A 26,261-nucleotide genomic window follows, 5' to 3' on the forward strand; every position below is an offset into this window, starting at 1 on the left:
CTTAACTTAATATTTTGTTGCACAACCTTTTGAGGCAATCACTGCAATCAAACGAATCCTGTAACTGTAAATGAGGCTTCTGCACCTCTCAGCAGGTGTTTTGGCCCACTCCTCATAAGCAAACTGCTCCAGTTGTCTCAGGTTTGAAGGGAGCCTTTTCCAGACGGCATGTTTCAGCTCCTTCCAAAGATGCTCAATAGGATTTAGGTCAGGGCTCATAGAAGGCCACTTTAGCATAGTCCAATGTTTTCCTCTTAGCCATTCTTGGGTGTTTTTAGCTGTGTGTTTTGGGTCATTGTCCTGTCGCAAGACCCATGACTTGCAACTGAGAACAAGCTTTCTGACACTGGCCAGCACATTTCTCTCTAGAATTCCTTGATAGTCCCTTTGGTCACATTATTTTCAGTCTTTTCTAGGGGTACCATCATTTTTGTCCAGGCCTGTTTCATTGTTTTTTTTTTTTTTTTAATAATAGTTTTGTTGAAGCATGGTTGAAAAGAAAAAGATATTTGGCAATATCTCTGTTTTTGCCTGTGCTTTCATTTTCTTTCCAAGGTTTTGTATTGATGATGGGAAAATCTGACCACTGAACAAAGCCTCCTCCTGCACACCCCAAAAATTCTCAATGGTGTTAAGATCTGGACACTGTGGTGGCCAATCCATGTGTGAAAATGATGTCTCCTGCCCCACACTTTCACAAATTGAGCCCAATGAATTCTGGCTTTGTCGTCTTGAAAGATGCCTGTGCCATCAGGGAAGAAAAAAAATCCATTGATGGAATAACCTGCTCATTCGGTAAATTCAGGTATCAGTTGAACTCATTCTTTGAGCCAGACTGAGACAAAAAGTCAGTAGTCGTAAATTCACCCAGGCCACTTTAATTCATATGCTGTACACATATGCTCACATGCAAGTGCACACACTCATGCATACGCACACACACAAACACACAAAAGCTAAGTCATTACCAAAGCTCAATATTCTATATAGATCAAAATCCACACACAACTATAAGCTTTTCTCTCTTCTACTCTCATCAAAAGACTGACTACAGACTACAATCGTCACAGCTGGACTCCATTATTCACATCATGATATTATGTTAACCTGAAACAACATAATTGTGTATTTTTATTAACAAATAATGGAGGTGCCAGTTTATCATGAATATATTATGTTAACATCAATATTTGATGCAAAAACAAGAAGTGGTCAACAGCAGCTTCACTTGATGTGATTCAACTAACATTAGAAAATGAAAAAGTCAACTTAGACAGATTAGAGACTGTCCAGCCTTAAGAGGGGTTCCCAAACTTTATCTTGCAGCAATAATCCAACAAGCATAAAACGCTACAATCACATTATTTACAACCAGACAAACACACTGACAAACTGATAAAGTCAAACAGTTTTCTCATCAGCTTTTAACCTGGACTAATATAATGTTCCTCATTGGCCCAGTTTACAGCTGTTTCTGAGTTGGACAAGGACACATGTGGACAGTAGTCTATGTGTACAGACTAGTTCATCTGAGCTGCTAGAGTATTGAAATATCCACCAGTCACTTTAACACAGCACATAAAATTAACAAAAATTTTATCTATGACACTATGAAATCCCATATAGGTTCCCCTCTGTGTCCAAGGTTAGAAAAACCAGTAGCTTTTATTTTGCTGTACATGCATATATTTATACCATACATGTAGTACCAGGGTCATTATTACAGCTACATAAAAAGGGTCACGGAGAATCTCAAATACTGTTCATTATGTTATGTTCACATACAAGTTTGCAGCTAGTAACACACCAGCTGTCTCTCCTTTATCATTAAACTCACATGATGTCGCTGCTGTTGCTGATTTGAAAATATCTGAAGAACACTTGCCACACCTTAGCTGTCTTCCATCTTTCATCTTTTTATTCCATGTCCACCATGTTTTTCTGCAGCTGTTCCACCTCTGCGTGCTTTGCTTGTGTTATCGTTAAAAAAATATTACTGTCATTTTGACCAACCACCATTACTATTCACAACTGATGAGCACAAATTATTTAGTCTGTTTCCAGGTGTCAGAGGTACCAGGCAGCCACACCATTGTAAAGCACCGTGATTTTTATTTATTTTTTTTATATATTTTTTTTATTTATTTATTTACTTTTCTGACAAGCAGGCCGGGTCAGGCCACTTTTGGTCCAGGCACCTAGGAATCGTTCCAATCTGGGCCCATAATGTTGCTGAACCTAGACCTGACCAAATGCAGCAACCCCAGATCATAGCACTGCCCCCACAGGCTTGTACAGTAGGAACAAGGCATGATGGGTGTATCACTTCATCTGCCTCTCTTCTTACCATGATGCTCCCATCACTCTGGAACAGGGCAAATCTGGACTCATCAGACCACATGACCTTCTTCCATTGCTCAACAGTCCAATTGTTTCGCATCCTAGAAAACTGAAACCGTTTTTTTTTTCTTCTTCTTCTTTTTCTTTGTTTTCTTTTCACAATTACTCTCATTGATAAGTGGTTTTCTTATGCCTACACAACTGTTCAGTCCCAATCCTTTGCATTCACTTCACATTGTGCAAGTGGAAATGCTCTTACTTTAACTGGTATATATATATATATATATATATATATATATATATATATATATATATATATATAGTGTGAGAGAGAGAGAGAGAGAGAGAGAGAGAGAGAGAGAGAGAGAGAGAGTTCTATTGTAGTTTTTTTACTATTTTTATTTCATCGATCACCATCATTCAAGATTTTATTTTAACACATTTTTTCACTAGAAGACAATGGTTTCCCATCATCCTTCCAGTTTTTTATTAGTACAATGAACGGCACTTAAAGAATGAAAAGCTGCTCATTGCATCGGTTGGGGTTAAATAAATTGCTGTTATTATTCAGTGGGAGACTTTTATTAACTTGCTTAGTTAAATCCAGGGGGTGACTTTTTTTTTGACGGGCAGTTTATATGTGTGTCCACGTGACTTGGCAAGTCTCAGTACACACCTATAAATTAGGGTGACCCAAAAGCCCCAGTGTGATTCAACCTATGCTGTGATCTTGCATCTGGTCAAGTGATTCCTTCATTACCCCTACAGCATTCATTTCTGAGTATGTGCACAAAAACACTTCAAAGAAACACTAAATACACAAGACAGAGACAATAATTATGCAAGAATTAATGAAGAAAAAAACCCAAAAACAAAACAGAATGCAATCCAAAACCATGGCTAATAATGCAGTGTCTTTGCAGTAAACATTGTATAAAGTCTACTTGTGCAGATAGAAACAATAGTTTCATCAATTTCAGTCTGCTAAGTCTGCTGAATGTAGAATTAGAGTGCATACTGTGAAGAAGATTTAGGCACTGCAGATGTTTAAATTCTTATAGGGCAATACCTCCAGGGAGCTGTCTGATTGGTCCTAAATCCATTCTGAAGCATAACAACAATCCTAGCCAAACAACTAGAGTCATTAAGAATGATCATCATCTACAAGAAGAACAAGGAACCCTGCAGCAGATGACATGGCCCCCGCAGCCCTTGAACTCTCCATCATTAAAACAGTTGAAGATTATAAGAGACAGAAGCAACTTCAACAGGCTAAATCAACAAAAGAACTGTAGAAAGTTCCCTGTGATGACTTGGAGCAATATTTAAGATAAGACGACTTTTTTATGACTTTGCAAAATAAAAACTGAAATACAAATAATAATAATAATAATAATAATAATAATAATAATAATAAAATTTTATTCCCAATTTGGCTTTTTAGCTCTGCATTTGACCCATTTCTACATGTACTAGAGAGCAGTAGGCGGCCATGTTTTGGCACCTGGGGAGGGGTGCCCTGTTTGGACAGGGGGAAAGGTGTGTGTGTGTGTGTGTGTGTGTGTGTGTGTGTGTGTGTGTGTGTGTGTGTGTGTGTGTGTGTGTGTGTGCGTGTGTGTCACATAACTTGAAAACAATTTTTCAATTAAAACCTAATCATTTTGCTAAACTATTTTTTTGTGTTTATTACCTTAGAATGAAGCATTTATATATTCTTGCATTAGGTCTTTCTAGACTGGGAGAATGGCCATTTATGTGCCATGTAAGCTCAGAGTGTATCTACTGGCCTGTGGATGCTAAAGACATCTGGATAAAACCAGGTAGGAAATGTGCCAAATTCTTAACACCACTAAAATTAGCTAGATTAATAATGCACTTCTCTGTCTGACTGGCATAGTTTACAAATGTATATTTACTAAGTCTTATAAATTACTTTATATGAAAGAATGCATAAAATCCTGACAACTGAAACATGACTCACAGAGCTTTGCTCAAGGGCACTTCAGCACTCACAACAGGCCCGCCATTGAGGCACATTAAATCAACACATTGTAAGAGACAAGCCTGCTACACCCATATAAACAGACATGCATCACACATGAGAATAAGAGCATGTCTATGCACTGTGTGTTCGCTTCAGGGAAGACAGACAAATGCCAGATCATTCAAGCAGACACATGCTGTGGATGCATACACACAAACCCTGAAGAGGGAGTGGAATTTACAGAGAGAGACTATGAGGATATCTGCTACTGGCACTGCAGTGTAATCCACTAAACAGTGTTAATACTCAGCCAGTATTATAGAATATGGTTGTTGCAAAGTACCATTTGCTCATCTATAAAACCATAACCATTACATTTATGATTATAGTTTTTTAGATGCATTTTCTTCATGTGTGAAATTTTATGCATTTTTCACATGTTCAGTGCAGTGCAGTAGTAATCAACTGTATCTATGTGTATGTGTGTGTGCATGAGGTGTGATCCATTTGTGCCTGCAAGGGATCTTTAAGTGCACTTACAATTCACTCTCAGGGTGCATATGCCTTTGAAGTTCAGAAATGTAGTCTAATAGCTTTTAATTTTAATTAATTTCTCCTCTCTATTAATAACCTATATAATTCCCTAAGTGGTTCCAACTTTTAGGTGCTGCATTAGCCAATAGCAGGGTAATGGAAAGGCTTTGTGCTAAATCAGCTAAAACCTCAAGTTGAGAAGTTTATCCTTTAAATTCTAGACAACTCTCAGAACTAGACTGTATGGTGGCAAAAAATTAAAGCAAAGAAGAGCTGCTAATTGTATGTGTTAGTCCAAGTGACTTACAAAAGGACATAAACCTAAGCTGAATCAGAGGATTGCCAACATAAAATCGTTCCAATTGTCGGAAGTAGAAATCATTGTCCACAAACTTTTAAATGCTATTAAAAGAAAAAAACACTGAATCCTGCTGTGTACCTGTAGCATCATGTGTCAACTCCTTAGTACTCCAGGCACCACTCTGGAGAATTTTAGTGGCGAGTATGTTTCTCACACAGATAACCCTCTGCTCATGTGTGAAAATGGTTCTGGTGTTAGAATTTACCTGGGGAATTTTTCTCATCAGATAAGCATCTATCTGAAAATGTTTCAAAAAAACTTTATTCTGCTCAAAGACTGTAAAGAAACAAAATTGCCACAATAACGCAATTGAGATATTATCTTATATAATTTAACACATTTGGTTAAGAGAGCCAGCTCTGCCCTGGGCTGTCCACTGGATACCATCAAGGAAGTGGCAGATAGAATGATGTTGGACAAGGTGAAATTCATCATAAACAACTCCACCCACCCAATTCATCCCGTGGTATAGACCTTGAGCAGCTCCTTCAGCACAAGACTTACACTCTCAGTGCAGGAAGGAGGGCTACTGTAGGTCATTCCTGCCCACAGCCATCAGACTGTAAGAAGAAAGGAAGGAAAGGAAAGACATTTTTATAGCACCCTTTACATATAAAAAGCACAAAGGGCTTTAGTATAAAACAAAAAAGACATAAAAGACAATAAAAACACTATGGACACATGAATTCACACTGTCACAAACCTTTGTTTTGTCATTTGATAAAATAGATTTCAGCTCCTTTTTATTCCCCCTTAAACTGCTCCTTTTTGCATCAGGCACTGGAGGCTTAGGCGGAGAAGTGGGATCGTTCTGTAATCGGAAGGTTGGTTCACATCCCACTTCATCCTTGTGTCCTTGGTCAAGACACTTCACCCACCTTGCCTCCAGTGTTGGCACTGCTGTGTATGACTGTTTGGTGGTGGTCAGAGAGGCCGTTGGTGTGGATTGGATGCCACGTTTCTGTCAGTCTGTAGCACGGCAGCAGGGCACGAAGGCTTTGGGTGCCTTAAAAAGCACTATATATATTTAATATATTATTATTTTTTCAACCAGAATCAACCAATTAATCAGAATTTAGGCATTATAAAGAGAGAGGCAGGATATTCCAGAGTGAAGGAGCCACTGCCTAACAGGATTTGTCCTCTCTGGTCCTAATAGCTGTAAAAAAAAAAAAAAGCTCTCCATAATAATATCCATAAACTTATGTAGTTTGTTTGATGAATCTCATTCCTAACACTTACTTTAGCTCTACTTCATGTGAAATACATGTGAATGATTTTTATTCTTGTTGAAAATATCCAAATATATAAATAGTTATCTTAAAAATGTAGATATTGTGATATTGCTAACAATGTGTATACTGATATTGTATGTACTATTTACTTTTGTACTATTCTTTGGTGATGCAACATGAAATTTTTCTGTTCTGTTCTATTGTGTCCTGATGTTATTGACTTGAGTGGCATGTTCTGTGACTCTGGGTTCTTCCTTATACATCATGGACTGTTTTGCCTCTCAGAGGCGCATTAACAGCAGATGGATGTTGACCCTCCATTCCACCTCTGTACTTTCACACATGATATTGATGCACAATGAAGGTACATCAGTCCTGGCTTGACTGCAGTGTGTGAAAAGGCCTGTGGGCTCGTAAATAATTTTGAAACACTGTGTTTTGCATTTTGCCCATTTAGGTCTTTGTCATTTGCAACAGGGTGCTTGATGTAAGTGTTGATTCTTACAGGACCTGCAAAAATCTAGCATGCCCCTTGGCCCACTAGTCCAAGGAAGTGTCACACTAAAGCATACTATTCTTTTAGTTTTACAGTAAATGTGATGAACTTTTGCTAAATGAACATTATAATGTAAAACAACTAAGGCATAAACACACAATGAAGTAACTATTAAGAGAAATTTTGAAAAAATTCTGTTTGGACTTATGGATAAACATATTTACCCACAGGAGTTTCCCCTGTTGGCCATTTGACAGAATACAGATTAACAACATTCACACAGGAGTTTCATTTTTTAAACCTGGACACTGCAACCATTTTTATATAGTAAAGTTCATAGTTTTCATGGAAAAACAACATGCAAAACCTAAATGCATAAATCTCTTCAAAATGTTATTGTCTGTTATTACAGCAAACCTAATAACAATGTAAAAAGCCCTCTGTTCCTTCTTCCACAAAGTTGCCCATTGAGGGATTTCTGGAAAAGAAAAACAAGAAAAAAAATGTGTGAAGCAGTGAATGGAGAAGAAAATGTCATTGTTTGTGAAGAGAGTTGCATTTACAGTAACTGTTTGAGAGAATATATATATATATATATATATATTTTAACCAAAGAAACGTGTTAGCTGAAATTTCTGGATAGATAGATAGATAGATAGATAGATAGATAGATAGATAGATAGATAGATAGATAGATAGATAGATAGATAGATAGATAGATAGATAGATAGATAGATAGATAGATAGATAGATAGATAGATGTGTCTTCTGATCTCCCTTTCTGACCTGCCGTCCCAGCATCGCTTACAGTTACACCCACATTACACGCATGTCGTGAGCGCGCGCCGGCCAGTTGGCAAAGTTTGACGCGCGCAGGCTTTCACGGCGCAAAATTGTTGTGAGCAATGCGGGATATTTATCAGCGACTAAAAAGAATTTCTTGGGCTTCACTGTGATAAGAAGTTCGGCGCCTGTAACCTCATGTTTGGCCGTGAACGGAGCTATATTATCCTCCACCTGCTCTTCGCTGTTTTGGAGTTTTACCCTCGTGCGTGCGCTTAACTTTCACAGGAAAGTACGCTCAGACGTTGTGGCACGACGCGGGACACAGTGTCCAGACGTCATAGGAGTCAACAAGTGGTTTTTATGTTCTTGTAGAGGAGAGTTATTGAAAGTTCTAAATTGCTGAATGGAAAGCTGTCAAAGAAAAACTCCACGGAGCGGATTTTCAAGTAAATCATCCTGCAATTGACCCACTGGAAGGTAAAGAGGACGAGGTTTTTACGCGCGTGTGAATCTGTCAGCACCATGAGAAGACCTGTGGTTTTCCAGATGTGGATAGTTTTATTGTTTGGGACCATAGCCGGAGTCGGGAAGGCACAAGTTTCTACCGCCAAAGTGTTTAGAGGCAACAGCAGGAGAGACGGTGAGATGTTTTTTTTTACTCCATTACTTCTCCTGCAGCCTAATTTTTTTCTTTGAATCTGTGTCCTTAATAAAGTACAGACAAGTCAGCAAATGTTAAACTGTATGTTTTTGGGCGCTCAGTGGCTCAGCAGTGGTATTAAGTGGTATTAGTGGTATTAAGAGCAAAAGATGAGCTATTCAAAAGAGAATGAATTACTTCTTGTGATAGCTTGAGGTCCTGAAGTCATATTTTGTGTAATAATTAAAGTTTAATAGTTTAAAGTGGGTAAACCAAGTTTTCTCTGATGACAAACTCTTACAAACACAAGTCTCAGCCATCTAGGTGCTAATTTACTTCTGATGAGACCATGTCACTGATACAGAGCATCTGTCCCTTATCAAAGCTGAAGTGGGAAGACTCCCTGATCCTCTTGCATATCTTACATCCTGGAGGCGTGCCATGCTAACCTTTTACTTGACTGTAAGGCTAAAGGCAGGGTGCAGTGGCCTACCTTTGATGGCATATACACACTCAGTTGCAGGGTTGCTTTTGGCTGGGAAACATGAAAATACCAGTGTATTAGGTTCTAACTTGGATGACTGCCTGCTGAGGCCTGAATCCCCAATCATCCCTGTGAATGTGTCTAAGTAGATTAAAAAAATGTGGACAAACAGGTCAAGGCTTTACGTTTGTCTGTTGGCACAGCACATTAATTATTTATATGACCTTTGGTGCCCATCAAAAACAAATATAAACCATTACTCTGTTTGCTACAATGCTGGACAGGACAAGTTAAAAAAAAAATCAAGTGTATGAAGTAAATTTTCTCAATCTGTTTGAGATAAATCATTTGAGTCTAAACAAATCTCACTAGCTACTCCAAAGTCTGCAGCTGAGTTTTATCATTTTAACCCACCATGATGTGGCATCCATATCAAGATGTCACACGTGCACTATTTGCTCATTAGGAAAGAATTTAAAGTGTCAGTGATATGCTGATAGCTCAAAATACAAGAGGAACAGATCAGGTGAAGGCAAATCTGTTTTCACGATAAAGCAGAAATGGTAATTTTTACAAATTGTTGCAATGTGCGAAAAGGCACAAAGACGAAATGATTCAAGTCCTAAATTATATATATATACTGTAAAATAAAATGTTTTAAATGATGTGATTTCTGATAATGTGTTCAGTAGTTCCTCATAAGCATAAAGTCCTTATTTGCTTAGTGTTTCTCTCACATCGCTGTGCTTTGGTGCCAACCTCCACTGTGGCCTATCACAGGGTCATTTTCAAGTTCTTTTAGGGAAATTTGACTTTTTCTTTTATGTTTAAGAACCTTTCCTGCAAATGTTTTAGTTAAAAATTCAAATGTGATCCTGCCAACTGCACCTTGAAATAGTTGTTGTGGGATACAATGGAATATTTTTTTCTCCTATCTTGAGAGACATCGTCATTGTCTTTATCATGTTTTGTACACACACTAAACACATGCATGGGGGGAACTTAGCAAGGGTTCATTTATGCTCAATGTTGAATATGCATACACATATGGACAGAGCCTTCTGAAGCCTTCTGTTTGTTCTTTGCATATATTTTGTGCATATTTCAGTGTGTTTTTAGAGAGCTTGCGTAGAGAGATGCGTACCTAAATGCGGCAAATGGAGCAATACCACCGGAAACCATGGGGGCAGCATTGCTCACATGCAACCAATGAAACGAGCATAAAATCTGCATTTTTATGTGTTTAATGGCCACAGAGGCCATCACTTTCTACTGCGCTGTCTCTTTTTATGTGTCTTTTCTAAGAATGTGCATTATCATGATCTCCACCACCGCTGCCACATTTGTTATACAGATTGCTGTTCCCTGATGTGGGAACTTGGAAGTAAGCTCTGTTCATCTAGTGGATGTTTTGCCTAACAGCCATGCCAACGTAAAGCACGCGTGGGAGTACTTAGACAGTAATGTTTGACAACATTTGAAACATACGTATCTAAATATGTAGGTAAAATGAACATAAATGAGCCCTAAGTCTGCTAAGAGACAGAACATATCAGCATGTCAAAATGCTTGAGAATATTGATTAGACTTTATCCATAAGCGTTAGATGGGTGGTGATGAATGCAGTTTATCCCAGAATTTTGTTTAGTCACTCTATTGTGTTTTCTTGGATCCCAGTTTTGTTTTGTTTTTTTCCTTTTTTTGTTTTGTTTTTTGTTTTGTTTTTTTTGTTTTTTTTTGCTTGTACAAATTATCTATGGAGTCATGTTAGTGGGCAGATGAAGCATTACAGAATAGTAAAGACTAACTGGAATTTTGCAACACTTTAGTGACTTGCATACCAGTGACAGGATTGCTCGGCTAGTCTGTCAAAATCAGTTTTTTTCAACATATTTCTGTTGCATTTAAACTGGATGTTGGCTATGCAAAGGTATCTGCATAACTAACGAATAACATCCAAATGTTTAGGGCTTTTGGCAAAAGAAAAAAAAAATACAGTAGAAAACAATGTGGGAAACAAACTGAATTTCTGTAAGTTTCACCCAGCTGCTTTTGTGGAAGCGAATGAGTGTCACAATCATGCAAAATGACTGCGATTATCTCAAATAATCTCGATTATATGATTATGCAATAATTGGACAGGCTTATTAGGATTACAATTAAAATGCTCAGAGTTGTCATTAAAGCAACATAATTCTTAATTTGCCTGACTCAGAGGTAAAATGTGAAATTTATGACACATTACCACTCATTAGGAAGGGGTGCCAGCTATGTAATGGAGGTCATCCTGAACCATTTGTCAAATCGTATATTTGTTCTACTTATTTGGAATCAGATTGATATGATCAAAGTCCTTCATCTCTTGATCAACACAGGCTATGAGACAATGTGATCACTGAGTATAGTGAGATAGGCTATTTGTTAGATGTTCAGATTTAAAAGCCCTTTAATCTGCTGCAGTCTGGCTGTAATTCGCTGCTTAGAAGTTATCCCCACTTATGTATGAGAGTGTGTATGGTTCTCCCTTAACATCCAGCTTATGCGGAACATGAGAGCTTAGTTCCGTTATTTGATTGACTGGTGCTGATTAGAGTTGCTTCCTTGTGCATGAGTGAACTTCATGCTGATAGGGACTCCACAGCTTTCACTCGTCCACTAACTACTGTGACCGCACTCGTGCGTATACCCTAGTGTATTTTGAATATGAGTGTTTGTGTGTAAATGTTCTGACAGAATGTCTAGCTCACTTCGAGGAATTCCCCCAAAGGTTTTTTTTCTCCTGAGTTTGTTCAGCGTTTCTCTTGTTCTTTTCGCCTTCCATTGAAGTGTTTCTGTGTGTGCATTAAAAGGGTTTGGGCAAGGCAGGGCTGAGACAGAGTGTATTATTAAAAAAGGAAACATAAAAATGCACATGAAAACACACTGCACAACTCACAAACTATTTGGCCTTTCTGCTCTGAGTAACTTATTTCTACAGAAAAGGCTAGATGACCCAGATAGGCTAAAAAAACTAATACACAAATGCAGGCAGACACGCATAGTCAGACATAATATCACAAACTCTCAATTTGTTGTAGCCTCCCTGAACTTTGTTAGCATGTTTTTTATTGTTTTAAAGAGAATATAGCCAATGGCAGGCATTAAGGTTGCAGTAGGTATTAAAACATTTTTGAGACTAACATCAGTTTGAGTTGTCAGTTAATGCTGGTAAAAAGTCTGCTTATTTGGCTTTGTACAGTTATGGACTTTAGTTGATAGGGTTTATGACTCCATCTGTGAGGTTGTATTTAAATGGAGTATCCTGCAAAAAATTAGAAGACAAAGAATATCTTGATTTTTCTCTGTCATGCACACTCTGTCAAGTTCGTAGAATGTCCATATTCTGTCAACAAGGATGGTCAATGCTGGGGAATCTTCCAGTGAAAGAAACTGAAATTTAGTTAGATTATTATTTGTAAGGAAATGCATTTTACTTTAAGAAACTTCTCTAGGTTTTAAGCATGGGGGTAGGTGGATCGTGATTTGGACTTACGTTGTATGTAGTCAGTAGCATTGGGACAACTCACTGGTAGAGGTAAGAATTGATTAAATTAAAGACCAGCGAATTTTGGAAGCAAATTTTACATCATCTGTAAAGAAGCAAACACAATATTGACCATAAACTCATGTATGATCTAAAATAAATGATCAAAAAATATGCAAGCTGAAAATTTGCTACAGCCTTCTCAGGCCCTGAAGCTTACCTTTAGAGTAATGAGCATTTTGTGTTTTACTTTATTTTGTTTTTTCTAGACCCTAAAAGATGGACATGGAAAACAAATGTGTCACATTAATTTTTTTGCTTCTTGTAAAGGTCATTTTTTACTTATGTTGTAATTGATAGTGAAAAAATAAAACAAAAATCTAAAACTAAAAAAAAGCAGAAGAACACACATGCCTTTTGACAAGTGTGTTCTGTGCTTTGTAACACTCAGAGGCTTTTCATTAGTAGTTCTGTTTATACGTTAACTTCTAAGAGCACATCGGGGTGTTCTTCCATGGTAGGCTACATCGCATTTTTTAAATGTAAATTTAAAGAGAGAATTTGTCATCCCCCTGACCTGAAAAGCAAAATATTTACTTTAAGTGCATCTTTTATAAACCAGTTTAGACATAAAAAGAGTTTTTCCTTTTATTGATTTATTTTTCCTGTGCAATAGGGTTAATCTGAATGACCATCAGTGTGCGCTGAACTACTGTGGTTTAAAGTTTTGGCTTTTAAATGCATGCATTTGGAGGTACTGTGCAGACATTTTCCAGTGCTGTGCCTACAAACGGGTGCAGTGCAAAATACTTTTCAAAATAAGTGTGTTATATTTTTCAGTTTTGTTGGCTTTAAGATAAACTAAAGTTATGCAACAATATTACTTAGACACACTTTATGAAAGTACACACTTATCCTTAAACAACATTTATGCAGACAAACGTACTCTGGACAGTTGCAGTTGGACAATGTTGAGAGCAATCATGCTTATAGTCAATGCCACGGTTAATCTGTCACGCAGAAACAGGTTGGTCACACTGGCTTAAGCATTCAGTGTCATGAAATCATTATTTAGTTATAAAGCAACTCTGCCTAACAGAGAATAAAATCTTACTTCTTTTTGGTTACGGAGCAGCAGGTTTTTTATTGAGTGTACTGCCATAGCCTTCTGATTTCTCCTCTCTTCTAATAAGTCTCTTATCGTTTGCCTTCCTCCCATAGTCCTGTCTTATCAGTCTATGCCTTGCTACATATCACTTCATCTCTCCAGATCCCCCTCTTTCAATCTCCTGCTTTCTCATTTGTCTTTATCTTCCCATCTTCCCCTCTCTGTATTTTTTTAATCAAAATCTGTTTCACCCCACCAGCTCTTTAAACAAATATAATATGACAGTGTCACACTTTATGCACTGTGACATTATTAGAGAAAGCAAAGGTGCACGGTGGATAATATACTATACTTGTTTGCAAACCAAAAAAAGATTTTTTTTGTATGTATATGATCATCGAATTGATTGGCAGGTGACTTCTCTTTCTCCTGAGCCCATGTTTGAATAACCAAGTAAGCATCCACCTTGGCTACTAGCTTCTTAATTTTATGTGGTTTTCAATGCAATATTTTCCAATTCTTTTTAGTTTCTTGCATTAAATTTGATTTACAAGGGTTATTTTTCAGTGATCAGTTGACACATCCAGTTGATTTGTAAGGCTTGTAAGGCTTTTATCCTGCAAAAAACTCTCTCAAAGGATGTCAAGAGGAAATGTGACCTTTTGTGTATTTTGATGAACACTGGTAGCAAAATTAACAGATAATATTTTATGTTGTGACAAGAAAAATATGTGCTGTAACACATTATAAATGCACCCAAACCATTATCCTTTCCTAAACCTAACCAAGTACTCTTTGTGCTGAAACCTGACAGGAAACTTTGTTGCCTGACCCTGACCAGGTTGTGACCTATGAAGAGATAGTGAAACTGAAAGAAAGGGTGAATAATTGAAATCAAGAAAGTGAAGTGTGTTGATCTTGAACTTGAAATTGAAGGTTGAAAAAGACGCACATACCACTGCCATCCATCTTTATCTTTAAAGAGAACGTTTGTTGTTTATTTAATTAAATGCTTCTTATTGTTGCTTAAACAGGAAACTCTTATATTGTATTACTGTTAGACCTGACATTTTGCATGTAGGGGATTTAGTTTAGAGAAATACCCATGTGGATCATTTTTAAGGTTGCTCCTTTAATGGCTATGGGTTTGGTATGAGGAAAAGTAAGAATACTTTATATTATTCATTAACTGTTATGAAGATTGACAATGTGTCTTCCCAAATGTAAGCTGTTTGAGTCTCATCTGCTTTGTCCTAAATGCATTTTCTTACTTTTTGCATAAGTGTCCATGAACCTGTTAACCTCATCTTGTCATATCACCTAACAGCTCCATCAGCTAATAAACAGCAAGGCTTCAGAAGGGAGGAGTGTCACTTAGGTTACTGGAATTCATGAGTCACATTTCGGACATCCAGCATGCTTCCCACCCAACTAGACCAGCACACATGCAAACACAATTACAGGATCTCCCTTTCAAGGGAATCCCCCAATAAACACGTGATCATGCACATACATACATCCACACTTTGTATGAGCCAAAACTACCCCACCTTTTAATGTTTGGCAGACTCTCCTTTCCTCCCCTGCACAGAGAAAATAGGGTGGTGACCCCTTGGACAGCCTGATTGGGGGAGGAGTGTTTGTTGTGTGTGTCAAAAGGGAACACAGAATGAAATAAGCCTTGGAAAGAGAATGAAGTGAAGTGTATGCTCATGCATGAGGTGGTGCTTAGGTTTTTGGAAGGAAGTGAAGGCAGAGGGAGAGTAAGTCTAGAAGGAAGTTGAAGGGCACAGAGGAGGAGGAGAAGAAAAAGGTGTGTGAATAGAGATATGCCAAGTTAAAAGACTGGTCCCTCCACTTTTCTGCCCTGTCAGCTTCCAAAGAGATAGAGTAAGACCAACGGCAGGCCAAATGGAGAGACTATAAAGAGGGGATGGAAGAAAGCAGGACTGATAGAGGAATGGAGAGCCGAGATAAGAAATTTTCTGGAAAGGGAGAGCAGAACCATGTGTACTATCAGACATAAGCAGATTATCTGATCTCAGTATCTGATCAGAACTCAAACTGAAGGCAGGAAAAAATAAATAAATAAGGCATAATCATGCTTTCCCCAGGTTTGGATGGCTAGCCATTACTCGATGAGTAAAGACTCAGTAAAGACATAACTTATTCATCTCGGGTCCAAATTGTTAAAAGTAAAAAAGAAAAAAAGCACACACACACACTTTCTCCCCATTGCCCACACTGTCCAAATGTTTTAGGTTTTGGCCCTTCAAGTAACAGCCTTCATCACTTCCTATCTGTTCTTAAAATCACACGAGTTATTTTAAGGAGATACTAGAGTTAAAAAAAAAAAAAGTGTTTATTTATTTGTGTAAATGTATCTTCAGTCTGACTCATTCTTGAGTGCAAGAATTGCAATCAGGACTACTTCATCAAGAGATACTTCTAATAGACCAGAAGCATTCAGGAAGTTTGTGGCAGTCGGTGTTATATTACATTTCTAATATTAATGAAAGTAATAGAAAGTGAATACATTAGCATCCTGATGCAAAATAGAATTAGAGAACACAGTTAATGTGGGGTATCTGCTGGTAGGTAGAGAATATGTGGGCAGGATCACATTTATACAGTAGTCCCCAAATGAGGTAAAAGTCCTCTCCTGTTGGAGTGAGACTTTAGTGGCAAAGTTGCAGAAGCAACAGTTGAAGGGAACTGTACTCTAGCAGCTGCACAGGTTGTGATTAGTCCATGAAAACTCAATAAACAATGAGGGATAAAAAAAAATGCAGAGCAAATCAAAAGTAGTAAAAGTGCAAGAGCTCGTAGTACGAATTAAACAAAGTAACAGCAGGAGAATTACATGACAATCACAGTTGAGAAAATAAAACTTGGAGCCGTTTTCCTAATGTAAATCCTTGTGATTTGTGCTACATAATTAGCTTATATTATGGGTATAATACCAAAATTTTAATGTGTCCTTTGGGTCATTAGTAAAGCAAAACATATTACAAGGAATTGCAAACGTTGTGAAAATTAATGTGCACAAGAGGCTTTCTTTTAGTATCAACTACAATTGTAGGCACTTTTCTAAAGAAGTTGGGACACTTTTTAAAGGTAAATAAATATGGATTATATTGATTTGCTTGTGTCACTATGTAAAAAACACTGACAGTGTTTGGAAACTGAGGATACAAATTATTGCAATGCTTTCCTAATAACCTCCTCTACCTTATTCAAGATTTTATAATTGTTTAACCTGTTAAATGGGTGACAGGACTGTGCTGCAGAGAAGCAAGTTTACTTGGACTTACAGAGCCATATGGAATACATGCATAATGTATTTTGATATTATCTTGCTGAAGGATGTAAGAACTTACCCAACAATGATTTGCAGAACATGTTGCTCCAAAAGATGCACATATCATTCTGCATAAATGTTGTCTTACAAAAGAGTAAGTTATACATTTGTGCACCCCCATACCATCAGGGTTGAATTGTTTGATAGTGACAAATCAGATGGTTCCTCTCATTTTTAGATTGGAAAAGAAGCAACAATAATTTCCAAACAGAGTAGTTTGTTATTGCAAACTTGGGAATTTTCTAGACTAATTTATAGTTGTTGATGTGTTTTGTCTTGGCAATAATAACCTAATTTACAAGCCAATAAAGCACTTCTAAAAATGAGCTGAGTTGGGGACACTGTAGAGGAGAATTGGAGAGCAGATGTTGTAAGTCTTGGCAGCTGAGCCTTCTGACCACCACTGGATGCCATTAATAGAGGAGCAGGAAAATGCGATACAGGAAGGAGGTGGCAGTTACTTGGAAAGTCAGACAATATAAGGAAAGGGCGAGAAGCATGTAACATGATTAGGCCAGTAGACTAAGAAAAAAAAGAAAGAAGATTTAAGGAATGCAAGAATATATGGCAGAAAGCTTCTGTGGAGGATATGAGAAAGATAAAGGGATATTATTAGAACCAGAAGACTAACTAACAAGTTGAAATAGATATGGGAAAAAAAACAGAGAAGAGGTGTGAAAAAAAATGCAGAAAAGAGTGCATGGCATCACAAAAGAGGAATATGAATGGGAGGGGTTTGCTGAATAAGCAGTGAGATCACAATAATGCAGAGATTGAGGGATAAGACAAGCATAGATGGAGTGAAAGGTTTGAGAAAGAGGGAGATTCACAGCATCCCAAAAACTCAGAGCTGCATCAATGAATAAGAATGAAGGATAATAAGGAGGAGACTGTGTGCTTTAAAATGATGTAAATTAACTGCATAGTGAGCTTCTCTCAGCATTGGCTCTGTCCCAGTCCTTGGCAAACAACGCTAATGTGACTTAACAGCAAATACATGAGAAAACTGCTTATTTGTTTGCATGTATTACAGAGACAAAGATGGAGGAAAACATCCTTATACTGTATGTGTGTTTTGAGGATGGGTGGTGGTCAACTGTAAAAATATTTAGTAAACAGAACAAATTGGTTTGCTCACTAATTTACTTATATTCATTTTACTTTAATAAAAGAACCGTATCAGTTCAAACATGTTTTATCATGCCAAAAATGTAAATATAAAAGCTGTCATTAGATTCTGGTTAAAAAAGTGACTCCTTGAACAAACAATATAACACTTTACAGGGAAAAAAACTATCCATATTTGGCATTTGACTGCCATGAGCTGTCAGCGCAGCTTCATTACAGTTTATAGAAACTGGTGAACAGTAATGCCACTGTACCTGGAGCTGCTGTGTTAATTACATTTATATCCCTTCAGACATGGTGCTACATTGAAACAGGCTCTCTGAAGGGTTTGTTAGGGAAATTTAAAGGACCCATTGTGCAGCTATCTGTTAGCTATTAAGATTTGAGTGTGATAATTAAAATGATCCATCAAACTGTAGAAAAAGTATTTATATAAGAAACAAATAGCCTCAAATTCTCAGAATGGCTGCACCATTTCATTTTTTTTTTCACCACACAAGCTAACAATGATTTACTGTTCAGCCTCTCTGATGATTACTTTCACCCACAGGTTTGTGCTCTTTCAAGGCTACAGTCTTTCATGTTCTTCTGTCCACTGGATTGTGTTTATATTCAGCTCAAGCCTAGTCAACCTTGTTTATGTCCACCAAATAGTTATATGGTGCTGTAAAAAAAAACACAAAAATTACATGAACCATTTACATCTTCAGATTTTTTTTTTTTATATAATTATGAATTAATAACATAACATGCATTTTTAATAATCCGTCTTTGAGAAGCACACAGCACCAGTTGGTCCCTCCCAAACTTTCCATTAATCAGACAGCAAATGAAAATGTCAGCTTCATGTCTGAATGAACACTCTGTTGATGACATTCTTACTGAGAAATTGAAGTCTTTTCACTGAAAATCCTAAATGTGGTTTTGAATGTTGCTGCGATTTGGACTCCTTTACAACCGAACTGCAGCCTCTGCTCAGGCGAAGTGAACAATAAAGTTTTTATGTAGACGGCAATAATGACTACACTTGTTTTAGTGGAGTAAACACATAAAAAAGTGACATTTTCAACTGTTCCCATGAACAGCACACTTGTTAGACTAATATGAATCACTGTGGAAACATGACATGTAGCAGAGACGTCACAGAGGACAATGACCATGTTGACTGTACAAATCTCATCTGAATGAGAAATATCAGCTACATACTGAGACTCTATGATACTATCAAGAACGTAGAAATGAAGGTAGAAGTGAATGAATGCTGCCTGACAAAGCCATTAGTGTTACATATCTTATTTATGGAAGCCGCTGTTCTCAACTCACTTCAGTATCAAGTGGATTCAGGTTAAGGGTTTGGAGTTTTTCTTCTGTCATACCTGCATAGTCCATATGGTTCTGCAGATTTTCATACAGCATTTTATAATACCCATCGGCAACCCTGTTTCCACCTGTTCTGCCTTGTAGAAAGATTACAGTGGGAGGAAAAGCATTACTACCACTCCTCCATGCTGCTGCTCTGACCTGGGTGCATCTTCAAGACCGTGATGAGCTCATCATCAACATTTTGACCAGAAAGTCAGCTCTAAATGTTTTTCGTTGTAAAGAGTGGCAAAATTCATCATGATATAGTTTTTTGAAAATATTTGTCATGCAGTATGAATATTGTCCTTAAGAAAGCCATTTAGTCACAATCTAGTTTGAAAAAAAGAAGAGATGGGCAAATCCACGTAAACCAGATTTAATGCAGGCCTTTCATGCAACAGGTCGATGACACTAAAGAATTGCTACTTGCAGGCGTTTCAAGGGGACATGAGGAGGAAAGGCAGAGCAGAACTTTTCATTATTCATCTGTGGCTTCTGTTTAGGACTGAATTCTCTGTAAAATACAATAATACTTAAACATTGTAGTCTGGATGTTTGCACAAGAAAAAAGACACAAAGGAATATAGTCCTGAAGATGCTTCCAGTTTCTCATGAAACTTTAAAATTCAAGATGCATATGTATGTATCGTGTGCGCGTGCATTGAGGAGAAATTTTGTTTGACAAATCCTCCAGTGCACTATGAGAGCTATGTCTTTGTTACTCTGACAATGGTGTCCTGACACAAATGAAAAAGACTCTTTTTTTCCTTGTCTGTCAAACACTTTTATCTTTCCTTCTCCAACTGTCAGCATTTCTCCTTATACCCCCCTCCCCCCACCGTTTTCTCTCTGATTCTTCATTTGTGCATCTCAGCATTTCTTCTGCTGTCTCTCCCACTTTTCCCCTCACTTCTCTTGTACTCATTATCTTTCCCTCGGCTGTTTTCATCTCATTGCTAACTCTCAGAATTAGGCTTCTTAGCAGCAGAGGAAAAGGGGGGGGGGGGGGAGCTGCTGGTGTAGAATAAAAAGCAGAATATTAATAAACGGGAGGACTGGGGATACGGGGGGACATGGCATTGTCAAAGGGCTATCAAAATAGAAAAATGAAAGTAGTAGAAAGAAAAGTTAAAGCTGAAAAAGAAGAAAGATGGATAAAAGAAAAATGGGAGGGGGGTGTTAGGAGGATGATGTTATGTGCAACTGTAGAGCCTGCAGCAGGTTAAGTGATCCCATTGGTAGATAGAAGGTCAGACACCCACTTGACAGTCAGACCACTTCTTAACCCTGCATTACAAATACACACACGCACACACACGCAGAGCTGCGCTTGGGCACATACTTCCTGACAAAAATATATACAAATGTACACTCACGGACACACATAGCTGATGTGAGGCAGACAGACTGGGAGCAGGATGGCTGTCAAAACATCAGCATCTGCTCAGCATCACACACACAACGCTCTGAGCAAACACACACACAAACATACATCTAGCAAACAGTGTCCAAGCAGTCCTTAGAGGCATTGAGTCTGATTTTTGATAAACTTTTGCTAATCCAGCTGGGGTCTAGAAAACATACACACTGTGTATACAGCCCTGAAACATCATTTTCCCTTCATTTTTTCTTCCTGAATTTATCTGTTAGATTTTTTTGTAAAACATAAAGTTTAATTTCTTATCATTTGTCTTTTATTAAATGTATTTTGCATTTTGACTGAATACAATGGTGCTTGAAAGTTTGTGAAAAAGGAGAAAAATTAAACTGTCTCAGCTGTAGAGAAGAAAGAGCTTATCTGATTGATAAAGGTTAAAAAGTCAATATACCACACAGACCAACTTGTCCCACTACATAAAAACACCAGATTTTACTTTTCACTGAAAAGCCTTTATTTAACATGGGATTGACTTGCTCCTCAAATAAATGATAACTGCAGAGAGGCTAAACAATGCGAAATTAAGCAACCATAAAGAACATCAGGTGACTAAACAACCAAAAATAACACACTGATAACAAATAAACACCTTAAAAAACTACCACCCGATAATATTAAAGTTACTAAGATTTTTATGTTTTATAATAAAAATCGTAATGACTGTCATTAAGATGCTCCACATAATTTAGACTTACAAGAATCGAGTGATTCATAACAACCACAATCAGCCAAAATGATTACATGGACAAAACATTTTCTTTTCTTCTTTTTTCAATTTATGAAAGCTCCATCTTTTTTAACTAGCATGGTCCACGACTCAGCAATGTGGGTTTACTGATGTGAAGAGGGACAAGAAAGAGTTGAGATAGGTTTAAGCATGATGTATGAAGAGGATTGGATGGAAGAGGAAGAGACAAGGATGGGTGAATGGATAAATGAATGAGAGAGAGGGAAGGAGGATGGATGGATGCGGAGGGAGAAGGTGGATGGATGAGAGTAGGAAGGGAGGATAGATAGGTAAGGGAGGGAGACTGGAAGGATGAATGAATAAGAGAGGTGGAGGATGGATGAAGGTGGAAGGATGATGTATGCGTGAGGGAAGGCAGTGAGGATGGAAGGATGATTGAGTGAGGGAGGAAAGAATGGATGAATGAATGAGAGGTGGTCTCCTACTTCTCAGTTAGTTAATAAAATCTAAAGCTTATGTTGAAGTCTGGTTTCAAAATGTTTTTTAGTTTCTTTACTTTTTCTTTCATTTGTTGTCAAGCCGTTTGTCCCTCTACAATATTACCCATCAATAACATTAGACCAGTGTTGGAGCTACATAATATAACTCCTTCTTCTTATTTACTATTTTCCAGCGGCAGCTAATTGCACTTGAGGACGTAACTGTGCAACCTTGGTGTTTGCTGAAGCTAGAAAATCCCTTGTTATCGACAGAATACTCTTATTTTGTTTAGGAAACACATTTTTGCTTCTGTTCTGTCCCTATTATCATAGTGGGATTGTTCTTGCCTGCTTTGGGATGCACCTTAGAACTGTAAACTTTCACTCCTACTTCTACAAAGGGACTAAAGTATGTGTGTTTTATTCTGTGCACAAAGCTGTGAATATCACTGTGTGTATGGGTGTGCTAAAATCAGGGCTAATTGATTGTCATTGTCTCATCAGCCCTGCTGTTCAGACTGCAGTAGCTGTCAGCAGGGTCCAACTGCCTCTCTAACAAGCCTCACAAACACACTTCACACACTCAGTAGTACACACAATATTACATTAACTGTTAATGCAGACACCTTCACAAATACACATTCATGCATGCAGGAAGCTTAGGAGATCTACAAAAGGCATGCACATGGTGTGATTGTGTCCCAGATGGTTTATATGACATTTACCAATCTGAGTGACAGATGTTAGGGATATGCATAAGGATCCTCTCATCTTGTTTGATATGTGACAACACAGGCCCAGCCCAACTTTAAGTCCAAACAATAGAAAACATAAAATCAGCCTCCCATTCTGGGAGGCTGGGAGAAAGAAACAAACCAGGAGAAGCAGCACACATTCTAAAGAGTGCAGATGCAATCCTAAACAAAGATACCATTAAAGATAAAGCACATGCAAGGCACCATTCTTCATCAAGCCACACATACTGCAGAGACAAATGTGCTCACAGGGAGGAGGATATTGCTGACAAAGTCTCAGTAAATAAACTCCATCACATTGGAGGAGGTTACACAGGGACAAACCCCTCTCATCTTTTCCTTCTTTCTGTCCTACCCCTCCCTCAAACCCTCCTTTCAGTCTGTCCTTAACTCAAGCTGACTTCCAGCACCCACCTGCTTCCTACTTTGTTTCTGTCATGGATTACCTCCCCTCCTTGCTCTTTCTCCTCCATATTTCTGCACATCTTCCTGTCTTTCACCGTGACACTATTTGTCTTATTATTGTTTTACTGATTTTTTTTTCTTATTAATCCTCGTCACCAAGATGAAGCTTTTCTGTAAAATGCACAAGTTTGTCCTTTCACCTCTTCACCATTTCTCCTGCTAAGTATTCTATTCTATTCTATTCTATTCTATTCTATTCTATTCTATTCTATTCTACAGTCATTTAGCAGACGCTTTTATACAAAGCGACTTACATTTGAAAGTAAGAACAACACAAGCATGAATTCAAACAAGATGGGACATCATAACTAAGTGATAGTCAGACTGCTTTGAGTCCAGTTGGACCCAGGTGCTGTCATGTAGTGCTAGAGGCAGTGCATATAATTTTTTTTTCTCCATTTATGACACAGCCCTTTTCACATTTTTGTCTGTTGTCTTTGTGAAAAACTTGAGATATGCATGTAAAATCTTCTGAAAGTTACTTAGATGGTTAGAGAAAAACATGTAGCCCAATCTTTTAAAGCACAAAAAACAACTTGGATTTGACACAGTTCTAGAAATATTAATGAGTTCAATAATAAATCGTGTTGTGCATACTGTGTAGGCAAGGAGGCAAGTATAAGAAAAGCAACTGGCATAAATTAGAGATTGTTGTAACTAACTGGTGTGCGGTAATGAATTCTTGCAATAGCACAAGTGTTGACCCTGAAACATGCTTTAATCTGCATTGATTATGCATTTTAACACTCCAACTAGTTTGCACTGCTATGCATTCTATACTTATGTTTTTACAAGAAAACGCCAAACATCCATGGGTCTGCTTGTGTGTGCTGCTTCTGCATTCATGTGTCAAGGCTGCCAGAGTCGTTCAAACACAGCATCTCCACTGACCTGTCCTCAGTGCTGACTCAGTGGGAGTTGCTCCCCTCTGCATTATTCAGTGAGCTGAGCCAAGGTGTTAAACAAGACCACATCGCTGCAGAGGACAGCAGCTTGCTAAGTAGACTGGCACAAGCCGAGGAGAATGTAGATGTTACCTTTGTAAGATGCAGAGATTAGCCTGTGGAAACAAGAGCAAAGCTTCCTGTCACTCTCATTTCAGCTTTGATTTAAGGGTGTTTGAATTCAAAGAAAATTTAGATTTTTTTGAAAGCCTGATGAGCGCATTATTCCACCGTTAGAAGAGGATTCTTCAGGTATATTACAAACTATGAAACAATATAAAAGAGTGTAGTTTAACCCTTGTGTTGTGCATACTGTGTAGGCAAGGAGGCAAATATAAGAAAAACAACTGGCATAAATTAGAGATTGTTGTAGCTAACTGGTGTGCTGTAATTGTTTTTTTTTTGTGTTATTTTCAGTGTTGCCACTGTTACCTTGAAAAAGCAATCTGATTACTGATTATTGAGTGCTCCTTTAAAAAAGTAACTTAGTTTTTTTTTACTGATTACATGACTTTACTGATTACTTGATTACTTGAGACAAGTTACTTTATTAGTTACTTTCAGCTGCTACGACAACATCCCCCACCATCTCAACATAAAAATGACAACCGGTTTTGCCAGTACTGACTTTATTGGAAGTGTAGTAACAACATGTATCTCCTGACATTTTATGTTGGACTTAAAAACAATTTCCTGAAAAAAATACATGTTTTTATAAAAATATAATAAAATAAATAAAGACTGTCTTTCTTGACTTCATACTTTTTTCCATTTTGACCTGACATATTTATCTGTTAACACTGTAATGGCAAAACTTACCATATATAATCTACATTGTTCATAAATATAACTATTAAATTATTTTTAACATGTTTTATGGACATTGAACCTGATGTTTACAGCATTACAGCAGCAAGGAGTGGTTTTACAAAGCAAGACAGTGCATAACACCAGATGTAAGCTCTCTTGTTTACTTGTTAGGAATGAAACAGTGGAGTGGGGCGAGTGAACCAGTGGTTGAATCTCATTAACAGAAGCTTCTCAAACCTCTTGTCAGAATGTCTATTTCTTGTAGGCGTGCAGGAACTTGTACTCTTTGTCTTAGCACTTAACACCCAGCTCAGTGCTCAGCGTATTCGGTTCACTCATGGGGATTTTTGAAATTCTCTTTACAGCTTAAAAAAAAGGAATTCCACCTTGAGGATGTTGGTACCAGGAGCTTTCTTTTGCTGACTTCCTCCACTGTTTCTGATGCAAGGGTAGATCTACTCGATTTGGTCCTAAGAGCTGTATATGTTGCTGTGTTGCTCCTATACACAGTCTTGCTCCCTGCATTGGTAGTTAAATATTTATCCACGTAACTTGTGGAAATGATGTTGATGGTGTGTGAAGCACACCTGTGGCATGAGGAAGAGACAGTGGGCCATCACTTTCATTGTTAGCTGAAAGGATACCTGATAGATCTAAAAAAGTGACATCATCATCTGTGGGGGTGGACTCCTCCGCCCCTGTCTCTGTCTCATCATCGGACTCTGTGACAGGCTGATAAACTTGAAACACCTTGACAAAGTTGGATCCATTATCAGTCACTGTGGCAACTACTTTGTTGAGTAGTCCATATGAAAAGTGAATGTTTTCAATTTCTGCACCAATGACACCTTACGTGGGTCTAACGCAAATTCTCCTACATGCTAATGCAGTCTTGTTGTGCTCTAATGTGGATCTACTGAGCCAATGAAGCGTTACTCACATATAGCTTCTGTTGTTAGCAGTCCAAATATCCATGGTAGATGACACAAAGTCGACCTCATTCAGCGCAGCCTTCAGATTCCTCTCCATCTCTGCATACTTCTTCCCCAAGTTAGAAGAAATGTTCTGTGAGGCAGCTCGGCATTGATAGTAGTAGAGCTTAGGGCTGATCAATATATCGAGATTTTCAAATTTATCGATACTTTATCAGACATGATCTAGAATGAGGGAATATTGTTTATATCGAGATAGCTTTTTTGAGTTAAAAGCATCTTTCTTTTGCAACTTGCATAACTGTATTTTTGTTATGTTCATTGAAAACAATTTTTCATTAATTTTATTTAGAAGCATTTAATTTAATATAAAGCTGCTTTAGTTTCAGTCAACTGTTTTAATACACC

At 37.7% G+C, this 26,261-nt stretch overlaps 1 protein-coding gene across 3 annotated transcripts in view; it reads left to right on the plus strand.

Annotated features, from left to right (window-relative positions):
* Positions 1-7,742: 7,742 nt before the first annotated feature.
* The window catches only part of pdgfd (platelet derived growth factor d), an 80,717-nt gene continuing 62,198 nt past the window's right edge, over positions 7,743-26,261 (plus strand). For 2 of the 3 annotated variants that reach the window (XM_041993824.1, XM_041993823.1), the window contains exon 1: positions 7,743-8,376. In XM_041993824.1, the coding sequence (XP_041849758.1) occupies positions 8,259-8,376 (118 nt within the window). In that variant the 5' untranslated portion in view covers positions 7,743-8,258. The remainder of the gene's footprint in view (positions 8,377-26,261) is intronic. The other variant, XM_041993825.1, reaches the window with a different exon arrangement.

Source organism: Melanotaenia boesemani, chromosome 9, assembly GCF_017639745.1.
Source record: "Melanotaenia boesemani isolate fMelBoe1 chromosome 9, fMelBoe1.pri, whole genome shotgun sequence".
NCBI classification, from domain to species: Eukaryota; Metazoa; Chordata; class Actinopteri; order Atheriniformes; family Melanotaeniidae; genus Melanotaenia; species Melanotaenia boesemani.